This window comes from Pongo pygmaeus, chromosome X (assembly GCF_028885625.2).
Source record: "Pongo pygmaeus isolate AG05252 chromosome X, NHGRI_mPonPyg2-v2.0_pri, whole genome shotgun sequence".
NCBI lineage: Eukaryota > Metazoa > Chordata > Mammalia > Primates > Hominidae > Pongo > Pongo pygmaeus.
This window is the reverse complement of record NC_072396.2, coordinates 71425211-71445661: the sequence shown is the minus strand read 5'-3', so window position 1 is coordinate 71445661 and position 20451 is coordinate 71425211. Positions and strand designations below refer to the sequence as shown.

Below are 20451 nucleotides of genomic sequence, written 5' to 3'. Positions count from 1 at the left end.
TCTTATTTTAATCCCCCCACAAGCCAATGAGGTAGATGATATTATGTTTCTTTCACAACTGTAGGAACTAAAGGGAAGCCACAGTAACAGGTAAGTAGTAGCGTTTTTTGTTTTTGATTAATTGAGGCCCAGGGAGGCAAGTTAACTTGCCCAAACTCACAAAACTGATTTGTTCCAGAGGCAAGACTAAAACTCCTGTCTTAGTGATATTTCCACTACCTCATTTTGCTTTGGAAAGGCACATAACCTTACCAGGTGGTAATGTGATGATTCATTGAAACTAATAAATTCATAACTATAGAGGGATGCATGTGTTAAGAGAACATTTTTTATTTCAAACTGAAAGTAATCAAAACCACAAAGCCTAGGAATCCCTTGGGCATTTTTATTGTGTAATCTGCTTTAGAAGTAGAGTTGCATCCGTGAAGTTTTGAGTTATATTGAAACTTAGCTACCTAAGTTTCTTCCCAGTTAAAAACTAGGTGCAAATGGAGTTATACACAATACAGGTAAATATATATACCTGTACTTGTAGATAACATTTTATACATGTTTTCCTGTTCTATACATGTTGCATTGTAGTTTATCTCCTCTATAAGTGGAAACTAATTAGGACTTGGGCTTCATTATTTCCTTTTCTTGATACACCCTTTTTCCACTCCCTGGGTTGATCAGTACCTTTGGCACTAATATCTCAGAACAATTTTCTATAGGTTATCCTTATGCAGCTTTTATGGCATAATGGATTACTGGCACAATTCACATGGAGTTTCGTATATCCACTCGCTATAAATTCCTTTTTTTTTTTTTTTTTTGACATAGGGTCTCACTCTGTCACCCAGGCTGAAGTGCAATGGCATGTGATCTCACCTCACTGCAACCTCTGCCTCCCGGGCTCAAGCAATTCTCCTGCCTCAGCCTCCTGAGTAGCTGGGACTACAGGTGCACACCACCATGCTCAGCTATTATTATTATTGTTATTATTTTTTTGGTACAGACAGGGTCTCACAATGTTGCCTAGGCTGCTCTTGAACTCCTGAGCTTCAGGCAATCCGCATGCCTCAGCTTCCCAAAGTGCTGGGATTACAGGCGTGAGCCACCACTTCTGACCCTCTATAAATTCCTAATGTAATACAGCTATAGTAATGAAACTGTAAGCTGTGCTAAATTTTTGCAACATTTATTTAATATTCCTGGGACCACTGAAATGGCAGTAAACTGCTTATATATTAAAGTGGATTTAGGGGCTGAGTGCAGTGGCTCACGCCTGTAATCCCATCACTTTGGGTGGCCAAAGTGGGAGGATCACTTGAAGCCAGGACTTCAAGACCAACCTGGGAAACAAAGCAAGGGTCTGTCTCTACAGAAAATTTTAGAAATTAGCTGGGTGGAGTGGTGTGTGTTTGTAGTCTTAGCTACATGGGAGGCTGAGATGGGAGGATCACTTGAGCCCGGGAAGTCAAGGCTGCAGTGAGCTGCGATCATGCCACTGCACTCCAGCCTGGGTGACACAATGAGACCCTGTTTCAAAAAAAGAAGACGAATTTGGGGAAAAAGTAGATTTAATTTTTCGGACAGCTTCCATCTATTAAATTAGACCTTTAGAAATTAAAAAGTTGATTTACTCTTTTAAAGTCATACATTCATTTGGCTAACATTGAGGACCTACTTTATACTGGACATTATTTTAGATTTTGAGATTATGGATAAGAAAAGATTATCTTTTCTCTGAAGCAGCTCATGTATTTTCCTCCTCCTTCATTCTTGCTCCCCTTCTTTGTATCTCCCAACTTCCCATTCCAGTTAGTTACTGATTCCTCCCCAATCTTTCGATAAAGTTTGTTATAATCTAATGCCTAGAATCTTTCTAACATTTGCTCCAGTAATGAGTAGTAGTCAGCTCCAGTAATGAAGAGCTCATTATCTTTACCTGGCTTCCCCCTAAAAGCAGAGAGAGCTTGATGCAGAGGCTTGGGAGCAGAGGTATTTTAAGTGGAAGCACGAGTGAGGGACAAAGGAAATGATCAATGCAGGGAGTGGAAAAGAAGTGAAATGGGAAAGGAGGAAAAGCCAATATTTGGATGCATTATTGAGTTGGCCAATGCTCAGACAACTAGTTTAATCATGCTGTAGCCTCTGAAGAGCCTTATGAAATATGACTGAGAACTATCCAGCTGGGGACTGAACAGTGGAAGAATTTATTCAGCAGCTCCCTCACCACTGTATGTTTTAATTGGTTCTTTTAAAATTATTTCCATTATTTTATTGATATTTTCTCTTTGGTGAGACATTGTTCTCAGTCTTTCCTTAGTTCTTAGGCATGGTGTCCCCTTGAGCATGGATTATTGTTTCCTGTGTCTTAGTCTGTCTCATAATTTTTTGTTGAAAAGTGAACATATAAAATCATGGCAACTCTGGAAATTAGATTTTTCCCTTCCCCAGGGTGGTTGTTTGTTATTGTTTGCTTATTTATTGACTTTTTGGACTAATTCTTTAAAGTGTGTATTCTTTGGAAGCCACTGAAGCCTCTGGTAGGTTTGCTTAGTGGGCAGCTAATGATTGAACAATGATTTAATTTAAATACTTTGAACCAATAGCCTTCCAGCTTTTGCTGCTGGTCATTGTGTGAATTGGGATATGCTTTCGACAACATTCACCTAGGCAGATGACCATTATGCCTTATCTTTCTCTTCCTGCTTGTGCAGACCCTCAAGGCTAAGCAAGAGGTGAGAGATTAGGAACTTCTTAAGTCTTTCATGGGCTTATGCATAGCCTGGAACATGCACATATTCTTTTTTATGACCCATGTCTTTCTAGATTTTACATCGCAACTTTTCAAAGCCCCCATTGGCATGTCATTGTCCATTAAAAATTATTATGATCATTATTTTGAGATGGGGTCTCTCTCTGTTACTCAGGCTGCAGTGCAGTGGTGTGATCACTGCTCACTACAGTCTCGACCTCTTGCCACTTCAGCTTCCTGAGTAGCTTTGACCACAGGCGTACACTACCTCATCTGGCTATTATTTTTATTTTTTCTAGAGATGGGGGTCTCACTATGTTGCTCAGGCTAGTCTCGAACTCTTGGGCTCAAGCCTTCCTCCAGCCTCAGCCTCCCAAAGTGCTGGGATTATAGGAATGAGCCACCAAGCCTGGCGTGTTCTTGATTTTATTTAATTAATTATTATTTTTTTTTTACCAAGTGTTTTGGTCAGCCTCTTGTTAATTTCAGCTTGTCACACTGCTTCAGGTCACCATAATCTTAAACTATTTCAGATGATTATTTTTGACAAATTCCCCAATAGCAGTGTTGTTTTCACAGAATGAACTTAAAGTCAGAACAAACTAAGACAGATTTTGAGTATAGAGCTTATAGGACATATTAAACCAGATGGCAATTTTCTGGGGGCAGGGCCTTGTGAAACTTCAGCCACATTCTGCCTTCTCTAGTGGCTGCTAAGCTGTTGATTTTCACAGCTGTTGTAGCTGTGTGACTGTGGGTTTTCAGTGTTACTGCAGAGATGGAGATGGTGCTTTGATTAGGATACCTTAATATACCAAAAAGGTCACTGTTCTTATAGAGATTCAGTCTTTTTAAAATTAAATAAACAGTATTCAGATTGCTAAGTCCTTTGTTAACTTAAAGAATGCTAAGCCCTTTGTTAATTTAAAGAATATTTGCAATACATTTATCTGGCAAAAGACTTGTTTCCAGAATACATAAAGAAATCTTATAGTTTGGTAATAAGACAACTCAATTATAAAATTGGCAAGAGATTTGAACAGACCCTTCTTGAAAAAAAGATATGCAAATGCTCAATAAATAAATAAGACATTTATATCATTAATCGCCAGAAAAATGCAAATTAAAACTAGTGAGATACTATTACACACCCATTAGAATGACTAAAATGAAAATAAATAAATAAATAACCAGGTGTTGGCAAGTATGTGGATCATCTGAAATTATCCTACAGAATGCAAAATGGTATAATCATGTTTGAAAAAAAATGGTCATTTATTTTATAAAAGATTGATAAAAACATTTTTATTTGGTACATATTTGTATGTATTTATGGGATACAGTGTGATATTTCAATACGTGTACATAATGTGTAATGATCAAATCAGAGTAATTAGCATGACCTAAAATATTTATCATTTCTTTGTCTGGGGAACATTCAAAATCCTGTTTTCTAACTATTTGAATATATACAATAAAATATTGTTAACTATAGTCACACTGCATTGCAATAGAAAGTGGAACTTTTTCTTCTATCTAACCATAATTTTGTATACATTAACCAACTCTTCTTTGTTTCTTTGAGACAGGCCTAACCAACCCCTCTTTATCCCCTGCTCCTCCCTACCCTTCCAAGCCTCTAGTAACCACTACTCTATTCTCTACTTCTATGAGATCAGCTTTTTTAGCTCTCACATATGAGTCAGAGCATGTGGCATTTATCTTTCTTGTCCCTGGCTTATTTTAGTTAACATAATGTCTTCAAGGCTCATCCATGTTGCCATGAATGCCAGGATTCATGCTTTTCAACTGCTGAATAGTATTTCATGGTGTATATATATTACATTTTCTTTCTTTCTTTCTTTCTTTTTTTTTTTTGAGATGAAGTTTCGCTTTTGTTGTTCAGGCTGGAGTGCAATGGCATGATCTCGGCTCACTGCAACCTCTGCCTCCTGGGTTCAAGCGATTCTCCTGCCTCAGCCTCTCAAGTAGCTGGGATTACAGGCATGCACCACCACACCCGGCTAATTTTGTATTTTTTTAGTAGAGATAGAGTTTTACCATGTTGGTCAGGCTGGTCTCAAACTCCTGACCTTAAGTGATCCACCCGCCTTGGCCTCCCAAAGTGCTGGGATTACAGGTGTGAGCCACTGCGCCTGGCCCATTTTCTTTATTCATTTATATATTGATGAACACTTAGGTCGATTCCATATTTTGGCATTGTGAATAGGTGCTGCAATAAAAATGATGCAGATATCTCTTTGATATACTGCTTTTGGGGTCTTTTGTGATTCCAGATAAATTGTAGCATTTGTTTTGATATTTCTGTGAAGAATGCCCTTTGCATTTTGTTAGGGATTGCACTGAAGTATACATTGTTTTGGGTAGTATGTTCATCTTAACAATATTAACTTCTAAAATTCTTGAACATGGGATGTCTTTTCCTTATTTTTGTTCATCCTATTCATTTTCCTTCTTCAGTGTTTTATAGTTTTCCGTGTGTAGATCTTTTACTTCCTTGGTCAAATTTATTCCTAGGTATTTTATTTTTTTGTAGCTATTGCAAATGTGATTGCTTTCTTTTTAAAATTTTTTATATTTTTAAGATACAGGGTCTCACTCTCACCTAGGCAGGAGTGCAATAGCATGATCATAGCTCAATGTAGCCTTGAACTCCTGGGCTCAATCAGTCCTCTCGCCTCAGCCTCTCAAGTAGCTAGGACTACAGGCTTGCACCACCACGCATAGCTAATTTAAAGAAAATTTTTTGTGTGGAGACAGGGTTTCACTATATTGCCCAGGCTGATCTCAAACTCCTGACCTCAAGCAATCCTCCTGCCTTGGCCTCCCAAAGCTCTGAGATTAGAGGCATGAGCCACTGCAACCCACTGTGATTGCTTTTTAAATTTCTTTTTTCTTTTTCTTTTTTTTCTTTTTTTTTTTTTTTTGAGATAGAGTCTCTCTCTGTTGCCCAGGCTGGAGTACAGTGGCAGGATCTCGGCTCACTGCAATCTCTGCCTCCCGGGTTCAAGCGATTCTCCTGCTTCAGCCTCCCAAGTAGCTGGGACTACAGGTGCATGCCACCACGCCTGGCTAATTTTTGTATTTTTAGTAGAGACGGGGTTTCACCATGTTGGCCAGGCTGGTCTCGAACTCCTGACCTCAAGTAATCTGCCTGCGTTGGCCTCCCAAAGTGCTCAATTATAGGCATGAGCCACCGCGCCTGGCTCTTGATTTATTTTTAGCTAAATGTGGCACTCAGGTTACCAATTTACCATGTAACCCATGCATTGGAGAAATGAAAACATATGCCCTGAAGAGGCTTGTGCATGAATTTTCTTTGAAACTTTATTCACAATGGTGAAAAACTGAAATAAACACTGATGTCCATGAAGAAATGATAAATAAATACATTGTGGTATATTTACATAATGGAGTGTTACTTAGCAACAAAAACAAAAATTACTGATACAAGTGATAACATGGATGAATTTTAAAACATTGTGTAGGCCTAAATGAGTCCGATACAAAGGAGTCTATTTTATATGATTCTATTTTCATGAAATTCTCGAAAAGTATTGTGATGAAAAACAGGTGTCTACACTAATTAATCAATCTTATTCATATTCTATCTCATTCCCTTAAAGTTCAAAGTGCCTAAAAAGCACTATCCAACTACATTCTATAATGTGTAAGGGAAAGGTGAAGTAAAGACATTGTGGAAGACACATACATAAATGAGGTGATAGAGAGAGGACTCTGAAAGCTAGACTGAAAAATATTGACATAGTGGCAGAGTGGACGGGGATGGGGAAGATAAAATGATGAGTTCACATTGTTTGGAGTAATGTAGTGAATTTTAAGATGATGAAGAATTAAATGTGTCACACACGACAAGCATTTCTAGGTTATCTATGGATTCTTTGTAGTCTAGAAGTCATCTACTTCACTTATTTATCTAAAATATATGAGTCTTTTCCAGGACTTTTCTCAGCACAAGGGACAAATGTATGGGAACATGGACCTTGTTTCAAGAAGAGCTGTGAATTTATGCTTGTTCTTTTTTTTTTTTTTTTTTTGAGATGGAGTCTCGCTCTGGCACCCAGGCTGGAGTTCAGTGGCATGATCTCGGCTCACTGCAACCTCCAGCTCCCAGGTTCAAGTGATTCTCATGTCTCAACCCCCCAAGTAGCTGGGACTACAGAAGCCCGCCACCACAGCCGGCTAATTTTTGTATTTTTAGTAAAGATGGGATTTCACCAAGTTGGCTAGGCTGGTTTCGAACTCCTGACTTCGGGTGATCTGCCCGCCTCAGTGTCCCAAAGTACTGGGATTACAGGCGTGAGCCACCACACCCGGCTGCTTGTTCATATTTTTGAATGGAATTTGTGTGCATTGTTTCATTTTTTGTTCATTTGATTCTAAGGAGAGGACAGTATTTCCTACTTTTATGTAGTTGGGAGCAGTAAATGGAAATGTTTGTGGAAAGTTCCTCATAAAATTTCAAGACCTTTTGTAGATATAGTGTTTTAAAGGCCCAGAGTCTGGAGAAAAGAAGAGATAGGTACAAATAATGAAAAGGGAGACTAGATGCAACTTCTTCCTTATTCCATGCCTTTATTTTAAAAATACTATAAATGTTGAATATTATAGTATTTGTGGTTTCTGAAATTTTGAGATAATTTTAAGAAGAGGAATAATTAATAACTATTCTTTCCTTGGCTCAAAGAATATTTAGGAAATACTAGTAGGTGTGGAAGAGCAACACAATAAATGTTTTTATTTAATTTCCCTGAGGATAACAGAGAGCAGATGGGGAATTCTGGGCCTGCCCTTTTTTACTGTTAGCCAAGGAGAGCAGAAAAAATAAATTATTTTCCAGATATGGAGCCAGTTTTGTGTTCTCGTTGCTGATGTACTGTGAAAGGATTTGAAGGGTGTGCATGCACTTGTCACATTCATGTGGCTTAGATTTTGTAGTGGAAAATGTGATTCTAGATTGTCAAAATTGTGAGAAGCCATGGTAACCTGGTCTGTGTAAAAATGTCATTATTATTGTTATTATTACTATTTTCAGTGATTTGTTCAAAGAGTTAAGACTTAAAATTCTGATAATAAGTATTTCTGAAAATGAGACAAAGACAAAATGCTAATAAAATTTTTGGCTTATAATTTGTTTTAGCCAAATGCTTGAACTTGTTTTATTGTGTTTTTGCTTAACGATGACAGCTTTTCATTAAAAGGACTCAGTGTGGTTGCTTGCCTTGTCTCCGTTTTTTTTTGGTCTGAGAGGAAATACTCAGGCTCAGTAAGTCCATGCATATGATAGGTTTGAAAATGCAGGATGGAGGAGAGTGATGAAACTAGGGAGAGAAAGGAGAAATCGGAAAAGAGAGCCAAAAATAACCAACAAGCTTAAGCTTTCCTAGAATATGGTCTAACAGGTTAGCTTAGTTGGTAAGATCAGTGTGCCTCAAAGTTAAAGAGTATATGAATGCCCTGGGGCTTGTATAAAAATGTAATTTCTGATTTGTTAAGTCTAGGGTAGGGCTTGGCAATGTGCATTTCCTTCCACCTCCCAGGTGATGATGATGCTGCTGGCCTTAGAACCACTCTTGGAGTGCAACAAGGGTCAAAAGTTGGGTTGGACCTCTTGGTGGGGACATATTTAAAAAATCTCAATAAAGATAACTTCTCAAAAGTATAACTGAACATGATTTAATTTTATACCAACTTATACACTAAAATATATTCTAAAATTCAAAATCATTGACCAAAAATAAAAGCATTTGTTTGGCCATGTCACCCTGATTGTTTTCATTCATTGCTTTCTTAGGTTAGGTCTCTTGATAAATACTCTGTGAACAAGTTAAGACTCTTGGTCTTCCAGATAGCATCCTAACCCAGGCTGTCATCTGGTTAACATGTAAAATGTCCAGGTGGTACCTGTATCATCATGGATAGGGCTCTGGAGAAGCAGACAGACCACCTGGCTTCTATTTCCAGCTTTGCCACCAAGCTCTGGGACTTTGAACTCCACATGTATAAAATGGAAAGCATCTAGTGTATTGCCCATAATAGGGGTTTAGAAAATGTGTAAGGAGACCCTCTTAAGAGTATATCTAAGTAGTTTCATGTCTTCCATGCTTTGAGTGGAACAGGTCAGAGAGGAGAGGTGTTGAGGATAAAAACATGTCCCATAACTTTTAAGGACTTTGTTGAGATGCCCCATCCTTTCTTCTTGTGATTTTAGTTGTTCAAACTTTCTTCTACTGCATATCTAATCTTTTGTTTTATTTCATTAAATGCTAGTTGCAACCTGCTCAGAACACTTACCTTTGGTTTTCTTTTATCTGCTCTTACAGAGATGAGGAAATAGATCAAAGCATAGCATTTTTGAACATTTCTCTTTACCCTTCCTTTGCAGATTATTCTTCAGCTGTTCAGAAATTTTCCCAGACGCTGCAGTCATTTCAGTTTGATTTCATTGGAGACACTCTGACTGATGATGAAATTAACATCGGTAAGTCTTCAGCTACATGTGGTCATATACCTGTTGAGGCAGCCCTGAGACCATGTAGTCTTTCTGATTTGTGGATACAGAGCACTTGGACATCTTCATCCACTGTGGTCCAATGCCAAGGCCCTGGGAGGTTGATTAGGAAGGATAAGGAAACTTTCCCTGCCAGTCCCATTTCCTCCTCACAGGACAGCAATCAAAAGATACCCTTAAGCTTCTACTGAGGTTTTTGACTCAGACAGTCTGTAAGCGACCTTTTCTTTAAAGCATAGTTATTTTCTTAAAGGATATATTAAAAGGGGGACTTTTTTGGTTTATTTCCCAAAATGGTTGGAGTTAGATTCTTCTAAGGAATCAAATTTTCCTAGAAAGTGTTAAATTAGCATTTGTGTATCTACAACTTATCAGGAGCAGGTTGCTTGGCATCTCTCTTGGGAAGTGGATTTAACAACTCACTCTATTAGTTGTATAATCTTTGACAAGATATTTCTGTCTCTGAGTCTCATCTTGTCCTCCGTAAAATGGGGTTAATATCTATCAAAGATGTTAAAAAGAGGAGGTTGAATAGTAGAAGTCAAAAGAAATTTGTGTTTGTATTATTTGTTCTGAAGGTAAAGAGGAGAGGTTAACAAACCCCTGGGCCTATTCCAGCTCACCACCTGCTTTTGTAAATAAAGTTTTATTGGAACATACCCATACTCATTTATTTAAGCGTTTTCTATGGGTATTTTTGTGGCACAAGAATAGCACTGAGTAGTTAGTGACCACCACTGGATGGTCCTCAAAGCCGAAAATCGTTATCTTCTGGCCATTTAAGAAAAAGTTTGCTGATTCCTGATTAGTGTAGAGCATTTTCTAGATGAGAACACTGAACCAAAGAGCTATTATGAATGATCTATTGTTACTGGAACAAGTTAATAACACAGTTATATTTATTAGCCCTGGAACTAAAATGTGAAAATGTATTATTATTAATAAATCCCTATTATAGTCAATTTTAATAATATATAAAAGTATAAGTTACTTATGATAGGAAGATATTCCTGCACAGAAATAGTATATTGGACATACTTTTATATTATCCTTTAAGTCTTTTTCTCTACATATATCTGTTTTCTTTGTATGCAATGTAGTTCATATTAAATATATATTATCTTTCTAACCGAATATTTTATTATAAGCATTTTCCCATGTAATTTAAAATTTTTCACAAGTTTTATGGGTGGTTTGTATGACCTTGTTTTGTTCACTGCTGTTTTCCCAGCACATAAAGGAGTGCCTGACATATAGTAGATGTTCAATGAAATGTTGGTAAATGAATTAATAATGGATACATTCAAATTTCATTATTATGAGAGCTATACTTCATTTAATATTTAGCTATTCTTGGAAATATAGCTTATTTCCATTTTTCACTATTATAAGTAATATTTCAATGAACATTTTTTAGATTTAGATTGGTGACCATTTTGGTTAAATGTGACTGTGTAACTAGTGAGTCAGATATTTGTGTTTGTATTATTTTCTTATTCACTCCATTTTATTTTACTTCAGTAAATCTATCCAGGTCCAAGTGCATGACTTATTTAAAAGTTAACATTATGGGCTCTGGAATCAAGTAACCTAAGTTTGAACTCTACCTCTACATCTTAATAGCTCTGTAACCTTGGCAAGTAACTTCACCTCTCTGAGTGTTAAATTTTCTTATCTTGTAAAATGGGGATGAGATAATGCCAAGTGTGCATAGTGTCTAAATGAATGTTAGGTATTTCAACATTATTATTAATATAAGATATTTTTGTACTTCTTTTTAAAAATAACTGCTACTCGCCTATCAGTTGGAAGATTGGGAGATACATGGTACATGAAATTATATAAATGGCTCCTTTTCTGGTATAACGGTCTGATTTTGAATAGATGCTTATTTATACCAAAGCCACCAACAGATCTGAGACTTTTCTCATGTCTTCCTTTATGTTGAACTTTGAGCCTTAATTCTCTTAATCCCATGAACCTCACTGCAAATGTCAATGAGTGCTATGCAGGAAAAAGGGTGTGTGAGCCTGAGCAAAATGACTTATAAACAAAAGAAAAATGACTCCTTGGTGATGCCAGATTCCTGTGGGGTCTGTGGGGCTCCATCAGAGCTGCTGCTGATGACATCTTTGCTGCTTTTTTTAAAAAAGAAAGAAAGACAGGGTCTTGCTCTGTTTACCCAGACTGGTCTTGAACTCCTGGGCTCAAGCTATCCTCCCACCACCTTGGTCTCCCAAAGCTCTGTGATTACAGGCATCAGCTACCACACCCGGTATTTGCTTCTTTTTTTTTTTTTTTAAGATGGAGTCTTGCTCTGTTCCCCAGGCTGGAGATCAGTAGGCTCACTGCAACCTTTGCCTCCCGGGTTCAAGTGATTCTCCTGCCTGAGCCTCCCGAGTAGCTGAGATTACAGGCACCCACCACTATGCCTGGCTAATTTTTGTATTTTAATAGATACACGGTTTCACCATGTTGGCCAGGCTGGTCTTGAACACCTGACCTCGAGTGATCCAACCCATCTTGGCCTCCCAAAGTGTTGAGATTACAGGCATGAGCCATAGTGCCTGGCCTTTTTGCTTCTTAATATATGATTTATAATAACTCTTTAACTCAGTGATCATTTGCCTGCCAATTTCAGAAGCTCCTACTTATCATTTGAACACTGATTTTAAGGATGCTGACTTAATGAACTGACTTTCATTATTGAGGACTGAAGAGAGGTTTTGAAAATTCATTGGCCTGTCATGGTCATTGTCCTTGTTGAATCTCATTTTGAAAGCTGGGAATTGTGGTGGTAGTGAGAGGAAGAGCCAGTACTCCAACAGCTGAGGCTGAGGCTCTCTGGAGGCTTTGAGAAAAAAATATTGGGGACCCTACTGGGAGGCTATTGTTGGGAAAGAGCAGTTGCTTTGGAAGCTGAGAACGCAGAGTGTGCCATGCCCTCCTATTGCCAATACTGCTGGCCCTGAGTCAATACATCTTGTTTCACTGGAAAAAAAAAATTGCTTAAAGCACACTTTGGATGGAATTGTGATACCCTTTTGGATTTCACATTATATGTGCAGAGGGCCTTCTCGTTAAAAATTTTTCATTATTGGCTCCAAAAGGTCACTCAGTAGCGTTGTAGGTACTTGTTATTTAGCAAAAATGACAGTGCTTCTTAGAGCTCATGGAGAAAGCCTGAGGATTCTAAAGAGTTCCTCCCCTTGATGATCAGCTCTAGGACTTACCCTGAATAGTTTGTGTCTAACAGGGACAAGTGGGAGGCCATGTGTCATTGATCTGACCGTGACTTTTTTCACTGCTTTAGAGTTAGACATCTATGCCTTCAATTGGCATTGCCTTGTCTTTACCTCTATGTCTCTGTAACCAAAGGAAATCCCAAGTGTCTAAGAAGTCTTGTGTCTGCTTAGATTTGAGTTTTATTTGTTAGCTATGGGATCTTGGCAACATTAATTGAGCTTGTTGAGCATCTGTTTTCTTCATCAGTATAGTGGGGGAGTATAATCCACCTCACAAGGTCATGAGGAGCAAATCAGATAATACTTAGAGAGTGTCTGTAAATCATTTAGCTCGGTGTCTGGCATATAGTTGGTGCTCAATAATTCATTGTTATTGATTCTACTAGGAACACTGTAGAAGGTAATTTGTGGAAAACAGTGTTGGTTTGAAATTGTATTTCCCAAATTAACCAAAGGAAAATATAGGATTGTAAAATGTCCATGTTGGCAGGGACCTTAAATAGTATTTAGTTCATTATTTCTCGTATAACTTCATATCCGAGTCACCTGAGGATCTTGTTTATCCTGTCACAGGACCTACCTTATACCTAAATAATCAGAATCTCTATAGCGGAGCCCAGGGCCTTGATTTTTACATAGTCTTTATAACATCAGCGAGCGTTTTGTAACCCCGGGACAGATCTCAAGCTTTTCCAAACTGTGCTCTTTGGATCCTCAGTGTCTCCCATCTTTCATGATCAAATGAAACAGCAGTTTATATTGGGCTTTCATGTAAGAATTTGCTTGAAAAATGGGATTTGTAGATTAAACGAGAGAAGCAGACACTTTTAGAGTGCTCCCAAATAGCAGGTGTCATTGTAAGCACTTTATATAAACTAATGAGAGAAAGAGAGACAGAATAGTAGCAAATTTATCCCTCAATTCAACAGATGGAGAAACTGAGATGCAGAGGTAGGGATGTGATTGTGGAAGATACCACACAGCTACATAGTACCAGATTTACTATTAGAGCCTGAATCTCCTAAGGCCCAATTGATGCATTCAGTAACATTTTATTGAGCATCTGCTATAAAGCTTGTCCTCATGGACTTCCCAATCATACAAGTTTTGGCATAGGCAAATGACTTGCAGTGTCACCATAGCACCATGAGCTAGAAAGAGGCTCGTTTGCCACATAGGCTTAAGAGAATATGCTTACTTTTTTTTTTTTTTTGTGTGTGTGTGTGTGTGTGTGTGTGTGATAGAGTCTCACTCTCGTCACTCAGGCTGGAGTGCAGTGGCGTGATCTCGACTCACTGCAACCTCCACCTCCCGGGTTCAAGAGATTCTCCTGCCTCGGCCTCCCGAGTAGCTGGGATTACAGGCATGCGTAATTACAGGCATGCGTAAATACATCCCCGGCTATTTTTTGTATTTTTAGTAGAGACTGGGTTTCACCATGTTGGCCCGGCTGGTCTCGAACTCCTGACCTCAGGTAATCTACCTACCCTGGCCTCCCAAAGTGCTGGGATTACAGGTGTGAACCACTGCACCCGGCCAGGTTACTCTTTTCTCAGGATCCCTTATATGTATTTTTGTTCATTAGTAAATAGGTAGAGAGTGTCCACTAAATGATATAAACAAGGGATTCAGAGACATAGAACACATCTTCCTGCCTCAAGGAGCTCATAGTCTATTAAAGGAGGTGGATAAGTAAATAGACAATGGCAACACAATGTGATAAGGGCTATGGTAGTGGTAAGTACATGGTAGCCCCTAATTCAGACTGGTGTGTATATGTATTGGGGGACAGGATGATGGGGAGAATAAACAAGGAAGCCTTCTCAGAGAAGTGATATCTGAGTCAGTTCCAGGGTTAAGGTGAAACAAGGCGGGTGGCTGGGGCTCAGATTTAAGGAGGCACTTACTCTCAGGGTTGTGGAAGTACAGGCTGGCATTTGAGAGTGAATATACCTCCTTAAAGTTTACAGCCTGGGTACCTGGGGATTATTTGGTGAGGATCTTCAGAGGGCCTCGTATTTTAACTTCAAATTTCAATCTTGTCATCACCAGAGCATGGCATCCATTAGGTGAACCCTGATAGCATAGTTCTTTTCTTCTGTGCATCTACCTTGCTACATCTTTTCCAGAAAATGTCACCCATTGGGTTTTAGTGGGTTGTTTGTTTATGCCTGGGGTAATAAAAGTCATATTCTAAATCTCAGACTGTAAATCACATTTCCATTCCAGTTATCCTAACATATTTGAAGAAACACCTTTGTGGATCAAGAAGATTGATTTAAGTTCAGACTTCTAGATAGAAAGTTCCATCAGCCACCCATTACTGGTTTCTGAGAGATGAGGGTTCAACATTGTCAGTCCCCCGATCCTGATTTTTGTTTAATGTGAATATTATTCATTGCTAAACAACTCACAGCAGATCATAAACCTCTTGGTTGAGATAAAGAAGGGACTAAGAAATAGTCTTTTGAGGGCTTTTGTTGGTATTTTTTTTCTACAAAACCAGTTGAAGTATCTTTTGAGAAGTGGTGGCAAATGTCAGTTGCTTTAGAGTCCTGGAAGTCAGGCATCTTAAAAGAGGAATGGCTAAAATGAAAAAAGAAGCACTAATCTAAAAGATTGTATTTAAGTAAAGAGCCAGGAGTTGAATTCTAAAGGTTCAGGGATTTTCATGAGATTGGTGGGGGAGAATCTTTTGGTTATACATCTTGAAGCTCTTAAGCTTATATGTCAGTTGGTGACATTGTTCACAATATTGGTTATCTTTCATATAGGGGTGTGCATGAACCAAATATTTTGCCAGACTTTCTTAGCACAGGCATTAGCTTTTCTGGGGAAAGTTCTAGCCCAATGCACCTTCTGCTGTGGTGATAAGCCCTTGGAGGTTTATATCAGGTTATTGGGCTTGAGTTCATAGGGCTTCTTCTCAGATCTTGAGGAAAAGAGAAAATACAAGGTAATCAGAAGTCTCTATTGGGATCTGGGCCGTCAGGTTTTAGTTCTCCATGACTCGAAGTCATATGAGAAGGTTATAATTGGGCTGGATACGGTGCCTCATGCCTGTAATCTCAGCACTTTGGAAGGCAAATGTGAGTGGCTCACTTGAGCCTAGGAGCTGATTCTAAATGCTTTCAGGGAAGCATCAGATTAAAACATAAAAACCTGTGTATAGATGAGAAAAGACTTAAAATGGCAGTGGCCGACTTATTACTGATCATTTTCAAAAGTGGAAGACTTGATGAAATTTTATTACCAGAAGAATAATGCAACTGAAAAATACATGGGATTTATGTGGCATATAAAACAAAAGAAATATCAATCCATAAAAAGATTTTACAAAAAATCTACAATCATAATAACACTATTTTCAAGGAAGAGTGACTATTATATTTATAAAAATTGATAAACAACCTTTATGAAGAAAAAAGTCTTCAGATATAACATAATTCTGACATAATATACCATGAATATAGCAAGCTTATAGTTAGAATATACCAAGAATATATCAATAATATCAAGTAAAGCTGGGCTCAGCGATGCATACCTGTAATCCCAGGTACTCAGGAGGCTGAGGTGGGAGGATTGATTGAACAACCCCCAGCCACCCAAAAGAATATCAAGTAAAGAGATTGAGAAATCTTAATAAAACATACTATGGAAAGCAAGAACATTGATCGTTCTCTAAGAACTTCCTGTATAGCATTCAATTTCTGAAATATGTACATTGGTAACGTTTAGCCCATTTAAGCTAGGGAAGTCTGAACATCTCTTTTGATTTCATGGTGCTTCCTATGCAACTCAGACGATAAAACAAAAAGCACCAAAACTATGCCCTGGACAATTAAGGAAGTTATTGCCATAGGGAGAACCTTTATTAATGAGGAACATCTCAAAGAAATGGAAGAAAATTGGGGTATTGTAGAGGCAGGTAAACAAGGGAGTCACCTGCAAGTCTTATGGGAGGCATAAAGAAGAATGGAGATTGATGATATATATGAGGTGGTCTTTGCAGTCTAGCCATTTTTCAGAACACAGAAGGATGTGGGATGTCTTAACATTGGCTGCTTTCCTGGAGCCCTGGTCTCAGTTCCACACTCAGTGGTCCAGGATTCACAAAGCAGGGCACAACCCAGTGTCCTTTCAAAGTTCCCAGTGGCCCTCTGAGGTTCCACTGGGGAATTTGAGTGAAGAAGATGGCACTCATGCAGAGTGAGGAGACTGAACATGAGCCCCTTATTCTCATAGGCTTTTTATACCTTTTTGCCTGTTTCCCTTCTGACTGATCTGGAGACTGACTGCTGGTTAAGTGCCACCCAGGGTCAAGTAAGTGGTACAAAATGATCCCAAGATGTTCCTGACTATTGGTTGAGAGATCTAGCGAAGTGAATGTCATTTTCTCAGGAGCATCATTTGGCAGGCCCAGGCTTCAGGCCTGTCTGCCATTTACTCTTTCTCACTCATTAAGGTCTCTTGGACTCCAGTAATCTTTCACTCTGAGCTCTCTTCTCTATCCTGTTCCTGCCACCATATTGTATCCATAGCAATGACCCTTATATCTTGGCTCACTTTTCTTCATGGGGATATGGTAGGATTTAGAAACATGGTCTTGGATTTGGCTGGACCTGAGTTCAGACTCTGACCTGTTTATTTACTGACTACATGATCTTAGGCAGTTTACATTAAAAAAAGTAATAATTGAGTTTATTGGTATCTTTGCATTATAATATAAACATACTTTATTATAAAAATATGGAAATGAACAAAAAGATTATTATTAGCTGCCATATACTGAGTACCTACTGTGTGCCTACTGCTTTGTGTACACTATCTAATTCTCAGAGCAATTTTAAGGAAGTATAATGAGGCTAATGGAGGTTAAGAAACTTGCCCAGGATAACATAGCTAATAAGTAGCTTAAGTGGGATTTTTTTTTTTTTTTTTAATCAGGGTTTGGCTCTGTCACCTAGGCTGGAGTGCAGTGGCAGGACCGTGGCTCACTGCAGCCTTGACCTCCTAGGCTCATTTGATTTTCCCATCTCAGTCTCCTGAGTAGCCAGGAAGCACACTTCACCCGGCTAATTTTTGTCGCCTTTTTTTTTTTTTTTTTTTTTTTTGAGATGGAGTCTTGCTCTGTCACCCAGGCTGGAGTGCAGAGGCACGATCTCAGTTCACTGCAACCTCTACCTCCCAGATTCAAGCAATTCTCCTGTCTCAGCCTCCTGGGTAGGTGGGATTACAGGTGCTCACCACCACCCCTGGCTAATTTTTGTATTTTTGGTAGAGATGGGGTTTCACCATGTTGGCCAGGCTTGTTTCAAACTCCTGACCTCAAGTGATCCACCTGCCTCGGCCTCCCAAAGTGCTGGGATTGCAGGTGTGAGCCACAGTGCCTGGCCCTAATTTTTGTAGCTTTTTTTGTAGAGTTGAATTTCATCATGTTGCCCAGACTGGTCGTGAACTCCTGAGCTCAAGCGATCTGCCCACCTCGGCTTTCCAAAGTGGTGGGGTTACAGGCATGAGCCACCATGCCCAGCTTTAAGTAGAACTTTAAATCATTTCATTTTTGACTTTAAAATTTATATATATATATATGCACTCCATAACCGTGTTAATGTCATAGTAAATAATCAATAAATAGTTAAGCCCGAGAGCTAGATTTAAAAAAAAAAAAAGAATCAATTATTTTGATGTATTTTTTTCTTGGCTTTTTTGGGGGTCGAAACAATTTTCTGCATATAAATGTACTCGTGTACAATTGTTGTGTACAGAATTTTATATTCTGCTTTTTTAAAATAGTGTGACACTCTAGCTATTTTGTCATGTGCAGAAAATTTTGTGTAATTTCCTTTTTAATAGCTTCAATAATAGTCCATTAAGTGGACATACTTAATAATTCCCCAATCTTTGGACATTTTATGTGTTTTCAATTATTCATCATCAGTAATAATGTTGAATGCCTACCTTTGGATATAAAGGTTTATCCCCCTGTATTCAGAATTAGTTCTTTTTGTTTGTTTGTTTGTTTTTTGTAGAGATGGGGGTCTCACTTTGTTGCCATCAGGCATTCGAGCAATCCTCCTGCCTTGGCCTCCCAAAGTGTTGAGATTACAGGTGTTTTCCACCATGACCATCCCATGATTAGGTTTTAGGTATGGTTTCCCAGATAAGAATTTACAATGTAAAAGGGTATAGATAATTTTAAGCTGTTTGATCCACATTGTCAACTTCTACAATTGTTTGGAAGACAGTGCCTAACACTGTAATTTATATGACCTTGCTAAATTAAACCTCAGTTGTCTCATCACTAAAATTGTAATGATCAATAATAAAGCACTTGAGAAGCATCTACCATATTGCTTTTCCCATCTCACTTTTCTGAATTTTTTGTAATTTCTTTGAAATTTTCCAAGGATAATGTTGTCTTGCTGTGGTCTTTTTTAAAAAAGAAAATTCTTGGACTGGTAAACATTATTGAGGAATATTGCGGTACGTTTTCTAAGCCATGCTTTGTGGTGGTGTTGTGGCAGGGGATGTTGCTATTATTGATGATGGTGGTGTTGTTTGTTATGGTTATGCACGGCTGTTTTCTTCCATTTCTTAGCCAATTTTCTTAGTCCCCAGTCCTAGTATCTGAAGAGAGGGCAAAAGGACTCTGATGACTTTGGCTCCTTAATGACTATTCTCTCCTACACTCTGTAATGGACAGTCTGATCTCCTCACTAAAGCTTTTATTGCCTTCCCATTAATTCTACAAAGCCGTCTGCAGGGTTAGTTTTTAGAAGATGCTGTAATTAATTATCCATGATATTTGGTTAAAAATAGATCTGTAAGAGGCTTTATAGGACCTCAACATTCTGAGTCAGAAATAACCCTTGTCCAAACCTTCTGCTTTTGCCCTTTTCTTTTGTCTTTTTTTTCTTTTTCTTTTTTTTTTTTTTTTGAGATGAAGTTTCGCTCTTGTCCTCCAGGCTGGAGTGCAGTGGCACGATCTTGGCTCACTGCAACCTCTGCCTTCTGGGTTCAAGCAATTCTCCTGCCTCAGCCTCCCAAGTAGCTGGGATTACAGGTGTCTGCTTCCACGCTCGGCTAATTTTTGTATTTTTAGTAGAGACAGGGGTCTCACGATGTTGGTCAGGCTGGTCTTGAACGTCTGACCTTAGGTGATCCATCCTCCTTGGCCTCCCAAAGTGCTGGGATTACAGGTGTGAGCCACCCTGCCTGGTTCTGCTTTTGCCCTTTTCTTGATTCACTATAGATATGACCAAGGGAGAGTGAATATGAGGATATTTGGAGAAGAAAACACCATTTGTGGGGCCAGTTGGAGGGACAGTGAAAACAATGTGACGTAGTGCTTTCACTATGACTGGGGACTGTAGATAGAGCATTGAAATGGGGTCCTCTTTTGACTGTTCAGCTAGCTGTGTGACCTTGAACAAGTCAGTTCCAATCTCTGGGCGTCAGTTTTCTCAGGAATAAAATGACGTAGTTGGACTAAGATAGATGATCTGTAAAAGTCTTAACCTTTTTAGAAAGCAAGTGATTACAATCTTAGAATCAAGAGGCTATCCTGACTTTGCTACATGCTTCTTGCCCTGTGCCACATACTTCTCTAGGCATTTGAAGTCTTCTGATCAAGCAATAAATGTACTCATAGGGCTTTTTCAGGCCAGATATTCAGCAATGAGGTTTTTCTTGACTCAGCAACTTAATTTTAAAGTGATTTAACAATTACTGAAGCTGTATGTTAATTGAAAGTAAGGATCAAGAAACTCTGACCAGTTTACCACGGTGGGAATGGTTGAAAAATGACCTCCAAAAGTTCAATCTTTCATAAAAGCAGCAAAAACACTGGCAGAAATTTCCAAAATCAACTTTTTTAAAACTCCAAAAGTGAACCAAAATTTTGCAAC

The 20451-nt window shown here is 38.6% G+C and overlaps 1 protein-coding gene across 4 annotated transcripts in view; it reads left to right on the top strand.

The window, feature by feature from the left end:
* OPHN1 (oligophrenin 1) overlaps window positions 1-20451 on the top strand; it is a 388712-nt gene that overhangs the window by 126339 nt on the left and 241922 nt on the right. For all 4 annotated transcript variants that reach the window (XM_054471934.2, XM_063660731.1, XM_063660732.1 and 1 more), the window contains exon 3: window positions 9171-9266. In XM_054471934.2, the coding sequence (XP_054327909.1) occupies window positions 9171-9266 (96 nt within the window). The remainder of the gene's footprint in view (window positions 1-9170; window positions 9267-20451) is intronic.